The sequence below is a fragment of the Corylus avellana genome, chromosome ca8, assembly GCF_901000735.1.
Source record: "Corylus avellana chromosome ca8, CavTom2PMs-1.0".
NCBI lineage: Eukaryota > Viridiplantae > Streptophyta > Magnoliopsida > Fagales > Betulaceae > Corylus > Corylus avellana.
Window position 1 is genome coordinate 7374345 of NC_081548.1, and position 9652 is coordinate 7383996.

The 9652-nt window shown below is 45.8% G+C and overlaps 1 protein-coding gene across 1 annotated transcript; it reads left to right on the top strand.

Annotated features, from left to right (window-relative positions):
* The first annotated feature begins 2077 nt into the window (after positions 1-2077).
* LOC132190804 (uncharacterized) lies at positions 2078-5788 on the top strand. Its single transcript, XM_059605842.1, has 2 exons — positions 2078-2840; positions 2928-5788. Exons 1-2 carry the CDS (start codon positions 2078-2080, stop codon positions 5786-5788), a joined length of 3624 nt encoding a protein of 1207 aa, XP_059461825.1.
* Positions 5789-9652: the final 3864 nt, after the last annotated feature.

The following is a 9652-nucleotide window of genomic DNA, read 5'->3' on the forward strand; positions in this document are numbered from 1 at the left end:
TCCTAATAGAATGGGGTGATTGAGAAAAATTGAAAGTCGATACCCTTAATTGAGAGTTTTTAAACTTTGGGAGTAATGTCAAAACGAGTGAAAGTTCATGCGAGTTTTATAAAGTTTTCCCAATTTTTTTTAGTGAGTGATTAGTGAGCACAATTTATTCAATAAAACTCTAAGGCTTCATTTGGTTTGCGGAATAGACTCATGGAATAGAATGGTTATTCTTATGGAATAATAATAATTTTCTTTGGTAGGGTCCTATTCCAATGAATAGTTACTTCCATGAAAATAACTAATCTCTTATATAGAGAAATAGCTATTCTTGAGAGAATTGACAAGGTTTTCCAAAAAGACCACTTTTTTTTTCTTAAATTTTTTTTTCTATCAAACTTACAAATTAAAAAACAAAAAACAAAAAACAAAATAGAATGAAATAAAATAAAAATCTTGTGGGTGGTTGTGCCACCCTTGGAGGGCCTAGTGGTGGATAGGCGAGGCCCTCTAGGGGTGGCGCGGCTACCCGGAGTCTTACAGGGGGTGGTCTTGGCCACCCCCAATGGCACTGGGGTTGGCACAACACCATAGTGCCTGCTATGGCCGGCCGGCCATCCACACCTTTAACCATTTTTTGTTTTTTTTTGTATTCTGTTGGGTCATGGACTAGCCCACTATTTATTCAGCAGTCCCCAGGCCCAGCCTGAAAAGGCCCAAACCCGAGACCTGCTTATCCAAGACCATGAATCTGAGACCTGCTTATCCGAGTCCGAGAGTCCGAGACCGCGAGTCTGAGACCATGAAATCTGAGACCCCCTCTAGCCGAGACCATAAAGTCTGAGATTAACTCAGGACACGCAAGTCTCGGTAAAGGGGATAACTCCGATATCTTGAAAGATGCTACTTTTAATAAATAAGTAATCTTGTTATCATATCTGTTTACAATCTAGATCCTGCATATATCAATGAAGATATGTCAGTTGATATCTAAGATCACAAAAGCGATTGAGTCCTACGCGGACGCTCTAATTTAGCATGGCCTAAAAGATTACAAAGCTGATTCTCTGATCTCAAGCCACTGAAATCATGGAGCAACTAACAAACATGTCTCTCATTCAAATGTTTGATCAGCCGATATCAAGGGATAAGATTCCTGAATGTGTGGGAAATCAAATTCTCCCCTTGCCTATAAATATAAGTCATATTATCAAAGCAAAGGTAATCACAACTCTCGTTATCTGAGCTCCGTAGTTGTTGACAATATCCTTTCTCTTTCTCATTCTGACTTAGGCATCGGAGTGTTCCCGCCGGCTCACCCCCGGTCACTTCGATCCTTCTTTCTTATTTGTTGTGCAGTCAAATAGTTCGTGTGTTGGTCAACTCAAGCTCGGCAGGCGTGCCACGTCATCATTTGGAAAACTGTGCATCAACAGTTTGGCGCCGTCTGTGGGAACTTCGATTTTCATCAGTTCTCTACTAATCCAAAATGGTGACTACCCGTTCCACTGCTATAGCCTCCAACGCACCGCCACCATCCGACCTAGCCGAATTCATGAAGCAGATGTCTGAATCCATGAAGGCTCTGAAGAAGCAGAATGAAGACCTGGCTGTAAGGCTCACAGCCGCTGAGGGCCGTAATAGCCAGAGGGACCAAGACCGAGCAAGAAGGCGTGGAGAACGGTGTGAGAGGGAAAGATGAAGGGAGATTTGCGATGGGAAGCGAACTGCAGGTTCGCATCGCGATGAAGAAGCAAGTTCAGTCCAAGCTAGCCATCATACTACTGTCCAGAATGAGGAGCATCATGAGCAGCAGAACCCAGAAAGGTCTCATCATACGAGGCCTCGACGGGAACAATTCCACGACCGGAATGAAGGCCAGATGAGTGCTGACATGGAAGATCTGAAGAAGAAGTACGAAGAGCTAACTCGCAAGTTGGCTGCAAAGGATGAAAAAACCCTTGCTGTGGGGTTTATGGATAACACCGACCTGCCTTTCACCGATATAGTGTTAGGTTTCCCTTCACCTGACAACTTCAAGATGCCTCGCGTCAAGGAGTTCAACGGTAGTGGCGACCCTTCTTAACATATGGAAAGCGTTCGTGTTCACTTTTCCCTTCATAGGTTTCCAGATGAAATAGCATGCAGGATCTTTCCTCTCACTTTGGAAGGAGTCGCTCAGGACTGGTTCGCCAGATTGCTTGCCAAGTCAATAAACAGTTTCAAAGAACTTGGATGCCTCTTTTTAAGCCAATTCTTGGCTACCAAGAAGAGGAGGAAGCACTCGGCTTGTTTACTGTCATTGCGTCAAGGGAAAGAAGAAAGCCTGAAAGATTTCATGCATAGGTTCAATAAAGAAAAATTGTTGGTAGATAACCCGGGGGATCAAACGGTATTATCCGCATTATGGCACGGAGTCAGGCCAAACGGGCCTCTAATGGCTGAAGTATCAAAGAATTCGACAGAGATAACTCTTCCCGAGTTTATAGCCAAGACGGAGGAGTATATTAATCAGGAGGAAATGATTAAGGCTCTCACGAAAGGTCAGGAGGAAGAAGACCAAGAAAAGGAGGACGCCAAAAAGGAGCTACCTATAGCATCTGCTCCGAAGGAAGAGAAGTTTCAGAAGAAAGTAGTGAAGAAGGCTGTACCATCATTCCCAAAGATAGAACCCTGGCGACGTGAAGATCGAACGTTCACACCTTTGAATACTAGGGTCAACGAAGTGTTTATGGAGATCAGAAGAGACCCATCTTTCAGGTGGCCGAGTAAGTTGCGGGGTGATCCGAGGAAGCGAGATCGGACGAAGTTCTGTGAGTACCATAATGATCACGGGCATTTAACGGAAGACTGTATAACCTTGCGACAGGAAATCAAAACTTTCATTAGAAATGGAAGGTTAGTAAGATTCCTAGCATGAGAAAGGAATCGAGACCCAGTTCACCAGCAGCCCCTCCTGTTGGATGCAAACCGAGCTGAAGGGGGACGAGAGCCGAGACGTGATCGGGATGATGGTCCCAGAAAAGATCCGAGACCCTCTAGGGATCAAGGAGTGGTAGGTGAAATCCACACCATCGCTGGGGGAATAGCTAGTGGAGGACAGTCTAACTCGGCCAGAAAAGCCTACGCTAGAAAAACGCAGGCCGAGGAAGTCTTTACAGTACAAAGACCCTCCAAAGTTGCAAAAAAGGATTCAGTGGTCCTTTCTTTCTCCGAAGAAGATGCTAGGGGGGTAATGCAGCCACATGATGACCCGCTAGTTGTAACAGTGACGGTGGCTAATCACATGATCCATCGAATTTTGGTGGACAATGGGAGCTCGGCTGATGTTTTATATTGGCCAGTCTTTAAGCAAATGGGTATTGATTGTGAGAGGATCGAACTGTTTAGCTCTCCCCTAGTTGGATTTACAGGAGAGCAAGTCCAGCCGATTGGCCTTATTTCACTCCCTGTAATGGCAGGAACGGCGTCCAAACAAAAGACCGTCATGGTAGATTTCCTGGTTATTGACCGACCAAGTGCCTACAATGTCATCCTTGGTAGACCCGCTTTGAATAAGTTGAAGGCCATAACTTCGACGTACCACCTAACGATGAAGTTCCCGATAGAAGAAGGAGTCGGAGAAGTGAAGGGAGATCAAACCCAGGCGAGAAGATGTTACAATACGTCTCTCAAGAGGGTCTCAGATCCGACTCCTATTGTCGTTGGTACAGTAGGTGGTAATAGTAGGAATGATCTGAAGGGAGAGCCAACTGAACCTTTGGAAGATGTGATAGTTGCAGAAGACAAGGTTTTGAAAATTGGGACACAGCTCAATCCCATAATTCGAGACGTTCTCGTCATCTTCCTGTGGGGAAACTTAGAAGTCTTCGCATGGACCCATGAGGATATGCCAGGAATCGCTCCTGAAAACATCCTCCACCAACTAAATGTGGATCCGAGTGTGAAACCGGTGAAACAAAAGATAAGGAAATTTGCTCCTGAACGGAATATGGCTATATCTGAGGAGGTGGAGAAGCTTCTCAAGGCTCGTTTCATTGAAGAAGTATATTATCCTGATTGGTTAGCCAATGTAGTATTGGTTAAAAAATCCAATGGGAAATGGAAGATGTGCGTGGATTTTACCGACCTCAACAAAGCTTGTCCGAAAGATAGCTTTCCACTACCCCGCATCGATGTATTGATGGACTCAACAGCTGGGTATGGCTTACTCAGCTTCATGAACGCTTTCTCTGGTTACAACCAGATATACATGCATCCAGAAGATCGTGAGAAAACTGCGTTCATAACTGACCGAGGCCTGTACTGTTATAAAGTCATGCCCTTCGGTTTGAAGAATGCAAGAGCAACATACCAAAGGCTGGTAAACAAGATGTTCCAAGACCAGATCGGACGCAGTATGGAGGTGTACGTCGATGACATGCTAGTCAAGAGTGTGCTACCGCAGGACCATGTACTCGATTTGCAAGAGACGTTTACAACCTTGAAGAAATACGGGATGAAGTTGAATCCCTCAAAGTGTGCGTTTGGAGTCTCATCAGAAAAGTTCCTCGGTTACATGGTATCAAGCCGAGGAATAGAAGCCAATCCTGAGAAGATACAAGCTGTCTTGGATATGCAGTCTCCAAGAAACTTGAAGCAGCTTCAGCAATTGACAGGGATAATAGCGGCACTAAATCGGTTTGTTTCACGATCAACCGATAAATGTCTTCCATTTTTTAAAGTCTTGCGAAAGGCTTTTGAATGGACGGACGAATGTGAAGAAGCCTTCGAGCAGCTAAAAGAGTATCTGGTGAGCCCGCCTTTGCTAAGCCAGACAATACCCGAAGAAGTACTGTATTTGTATTTAGCTGTATCTCCAACGGCTATCAGCGCTGCATTAATCCGAGAAGAAGAAGGAATTCAAAAGCCTGTATACTTCATAAGTAGAGCTTTGAGAGGCGCTGAAGAAAGATATCGTCAGATGGAGAAATTGGCTTTTGCCTTGGTCATAGCATCCAGAAAACTCCGACCTTATTTCCAAGCTCATATTATCAGGGTGTTAACTGAATACCCTTTGAAGAAAGTACTAAGAAAGCTAGATCTGTCAGGAAGATTAGCTAACTGGGCGATTGAGCTGGGAGAGTTCGACATTGAATTTCTCCGTCGAAGTTCTCTAAAGGGCCAGACACTGGCTAATTTTCTGGCAGAATTCACTAATCTGCCAGAAGTTACCAGTTGGCCGGGTGATGAGACTTGGGTAATTTATGTGGATGGATCATCTACGAAGAAGCATGGTGGAGCTAGGATAGTAATGATTACTCCCGATGGAGAAAAATTGTGTAGTTCCTTGAAGTTAAAATTTAAAACCACAAATAACGAGGCCGAGTACGAGGCGGTCCTAGCAGGACTCGATTTAGCTCTCGAAATGGGAGACAAATTTGTGAAAATGCGGAGTGACTCCCAGGTGGTCGTGGGGCACATCCGAGGTGAATTTGAAGCCAAAGGAGAAAAAATGAAGTTATACTTAACTAAAGTGCAAGAAATGAAAAGTTTATTCAATAAGTTTAGCATTGTGAAAATTCCGAGGCCAGAAAATGAGAGAGCAGACCAGTTGGCCCGAATAGCCTCAACAGCCACTGGAGAGATTGAAGCCGAGACTCCTATCCAAATTTTTCCACAATCATCAGTTACCAAGACGGTGTCGGTCTCGATAGCCGAGACCATACCTGATTGGCAACTAGAAATCGTGGAATACCTGGAAAGAGGAGTACTTCCCTCAGATAAAAGGCTGGCTACCTGGTTGAAGGTAAGAGCATAAAGGTTTACAATGGTAAATGAAATCCTATACAAGCGGGGTTTCATGTTGCCACTCTTAAAGTGTGTTTCGAAGGAATAAGGAAATTATATCCTTAGCGAAATCCATGAAGGGATTTGTGGAAGCCATTCTGGAGCCAGAATTCTGGCACATAAAGTAGTCTGAGCGGGTTTCTATTGGCACAACATGAATCGGGACTCGGCAGGATTAGTCAGAAATTGTGACAAGTGCCAGCGGTTCGCTAATATAACTCATCAACCTCCTGAAGACCTGAGTGCAATCTCTTCACCTTGGCCCTTCTCTCAAAAGGGGGTAGATATAGTTGGACTATTGCCTCGGAGCAGGGGAGGTCTACGGTTTGCCGTTGTTGCTGTGGATTATTTCACCAAGTGGGTAGAGGTTGAAGCCTTAGTGAATATCACAGCTAAGGCAATATAGCGATTTTTATGGAAGAACGTCATATGCCGGTATGGCATTCCCCATGCTTTTATCACAGATAATGGCAAGCAGTGTGACTGCGACTCATTCCGGGCCTGGTGCGCCCAGCTGCGAATAAGGAACTATTACTCGTCTCCAGGGCACTCCCAAGCAAATGGGCAGGTAGAGGCTACCAACAAAACAATTTTCAAGATCTTGAAGAAGAAGCTGGATGATCGGAAAGGAAACTGGGCAGAAGACCTTCCAGAAGTATTATGGGCATACCGAACAACCAAGAGAATTCCAACCGAAGAGACACCATATGCCTTAGCATTCGGAACTGAGGCAGTCATTCCAGCCGAGGTAGGCTCAGGCAGCTATCGTGTAGAGACCTTCCAATCCGAGATTAATAACGAGGCTTTACAGCTGCACTTGGACTTGCTACAAGAGAAGTGGGATCAAGCCCAGGTGGCTATGGCAGCATATCAGGCAAGAGTGACTCGGTATTTCAACAAAAAGGTCAAGCCTCGAAGCTTCAAAGTTGGAGATATGGTCCTACGTAAAGCTACTCTCTCAACCAAGGACCCAGCTGAGGGAAAACTGGCTCCTAATTGGGAAGGACCTTATAAGGTGGTTGAGTGCAAACGAGCAGGAGCATACCACTTGGAAGATTCCAAAGGTAAGGCTCTTCCGAGGCCTTGGAACGCTGAGCACCTTAAAAAGTACTATGTCTAAATGCAGTGATATGTGATTTATTTGTCATTTCATTATTTTCATGAATAAAAGTATCTCGGAGTTATGCAGCATATAAAGTTCATATGTACAAATTAAATTATTAGTCTCGGAGAAGACGGCTGAAAAGGCTCTTCCGAGCCCTAAAATGATGCAACCGAAAGGAGCATTCTCTTAACATAACATAACCCAGACTCGAAAAACCTAATAGAACTACCCGAGACCTAACTCGGAATAGCATAACTATGGGCAAGTATGAGGATAGATCAAAAAACCTAATCAAACTCCCCGAGACTTAACTCGAGGTGGCAGCCAAACTCCCCGAGACCTAACTCGGGGTAGCAACCAAACTCCCCGAGACTTAACTCGAGGTAGCAATTAAATTCCCTGAGGCCTAACTCGGGGTAACAATCAAAATCTCCGAGACCAAACTCGGGGTAGTACAGCTAAAGGATAAGTCGAAATCTCCGAGACCTAACTTGGAGAAATATAATTATAAAATTTCTGACTACCATAAGCAATAAAAAAGTTATTATCTCAAGATTCGTATAAACACGAAAACTCATTTCATTAAAAAAGAAACTTGAAATATATACAAGGAACCATTAAAAAATGATACATCATTTTGCCTTGGGAGCAAAAACGGGAGTAACATCAGGGGCTTCGGCAGATGCAGACTCGGCAGTGTCGGCCTCGGTAGAGCGGGCATCATCAGGATCGGACTCGGTGCCTTGGTGCTGTCGATCCAAAAAAGGATTGTAGAAACATTTTTTATTCCTGCTGCATCAGGCATTTGTTCTTGGCCTAGGTTTACCAGTTGTGCCATAGTTGCATCCGAACAGGGGATGTCCTCGACTTTCACCTTGTCAAGATCTATCCTCCGAGTCGAGTCCTTAGCCCATGCTCGAAAAGTTTCGAAGCCAAGGATGAGCCCGTCGGCCCAGGCAGAATTCCGAACCCATAAGGCAAAGGACAGCTGACGTAAATAATCGGCAACTCGGGTTTTAGCTTCCTTTAGCTGAGCCCTTCCTTGGGCGTACTTTCCCTTAAAGAATTTGAGCTTTTCCTCGGCTACCACTTTGGCTTCATTTGGCTTGGTCACCAAAGCCTTCAAATCCGAGACCTCATCTTGAGCCAATTTTAGCTGGTCCGAGACCCCTGCATATGTTTCTTCCAGCTGATTGAAGTCCTCCTTAATAATAGAGTTATCCTCTTGCAGGCGGTTCACTTCAGCTCGGAGGCTTTCAATTTCAGTCAGTAGATTATTAACCTTTGATTCAGCCTTCGCCCGAGCCGCGGCGGCCTGGAAGTCTCGCCCAGCAATTTAGACTGCTCCTGACCCGAGATTAGCAGCTCCTCGTCTTGCGCCACAATAATTTTCGTTAGTTCTGCATTCTTGGCTTCCAGTTCAGTGACCTTGTCTTTAAGGCGACTTGTCTCAGTAGCCGAGCCCTGTGCCGTCTTCCGAAAATAACAGTACAGTATCAACGACTTCATGAAACTCTGCAACAAAAATTCAGTTAGCCTGTGTAGGGAAGGAAAAGCAAATCAAGGCAAAAATCAGAGAACTTACGACAAGTTGGTAGAAGAGCATCTTCTCAGTCATGCCTTGAGCAGTGGTGTCACGTTCCATAATGAGACCCTTATGAGGAATCAAATCCACTAGTGCCTGGAAAGGATTGCCCCTCAGGTCGCCACCGAACGTAGCAAGGGGTCTGCCGACTGTCCAATCCACACCTTCCGGTCTCACAAGAGCCTCGGAAGAAGAGGAGGTCTCCGCCGCAGGAGCCTTAGCTGCAGAGGCCTTCTCAGCACCAGGAGCCATCTTGGCAGCAGAGGCCTTTTCGGCATTTGAAGGTGTCGGCTGACAGGCCTCGACAGGCTTCGGAGCCTGAACCATACGCTCACCTTCAGCGATGGGTGATAACGGCCTTACTCCTTCCTCTGCGGCCGCGACGGTATGCTCCTTGGTTCCCTCCTGTACCATCCCTACTGAGGCCTCGAAATTCTCTTCTAGCTCTATGTCATCCAAAATATATTGGATGTTCGAACCAAGAGGTTGGAACAACAGGGACCCAATGGGGATAGCATTACCTGCAACAGCTCCCGCTGAGCCGAGAGGTGTAGCGTTCAGCGGCCGAGCTGAGATGGGCTCGTTTGCAAGGAAGGCCTCGACTTCCGCAGCAGATCTCACCACGGGCTCAGGACCCGCCTTTCTCCTAGCAGCAAGAAAGTTAGCAAGTTGGTCTTGCGCTTTTACTTCAGCCACCTTCTTCGATTTCTTTTTTCTCGGTTGAGGGACCTCGAGGTCCTCAGGCTCGTCAACCAACCTCAAAACTCTGGCTGGCCGAGGAGGAGTGCTAGGATTTTTGGCCTTGGCATCCATTTTTAGGGGGCTAGTAGTCCGAAACTGAGGGACCATAGGTGGGGCTGGACCACCACGTATTTTTAAGGCCCCGCCGGTTTGAAGAGGGATATTCTTCTGCTTAGGCTGTTCAACCATTTTGCCCTTGCCTTTGTCAAGACGAGATTTTCGGGGAGTAGCTCCTCGAGTGTTTGCTGCCGGAAAACCTAAGGTGGCAAGACTTGGGTCTCGGACGACCACGGAGGCGAGTCTCTTCGTTTTTCCGCCAGCGCCTCCATCAAGGTTTTCGATGCCCTTCCCTTCAGAGAAGGTCTCCATCAATTCGGTGTAAAACATCAAGTTTTCATGTCTCC

Excerpts from the sequence above, each read along its gene's own strand:
- LOC132190804 (XM_059605842.1), top strand. The coding sequence starts at position 2,078 with ATGGAAAGCGTTCGTGTTCACTTTTCCCTTCATAGGTTTCCAGATGAA. Across the intron at positions 2,841-2,927 it reads CGGGCATTTAACGGAAGACT|TTCACCAGCAGCCCCTCCTG; the intron begins GTATAACCTTGC and ends ATCGAGACCCAG.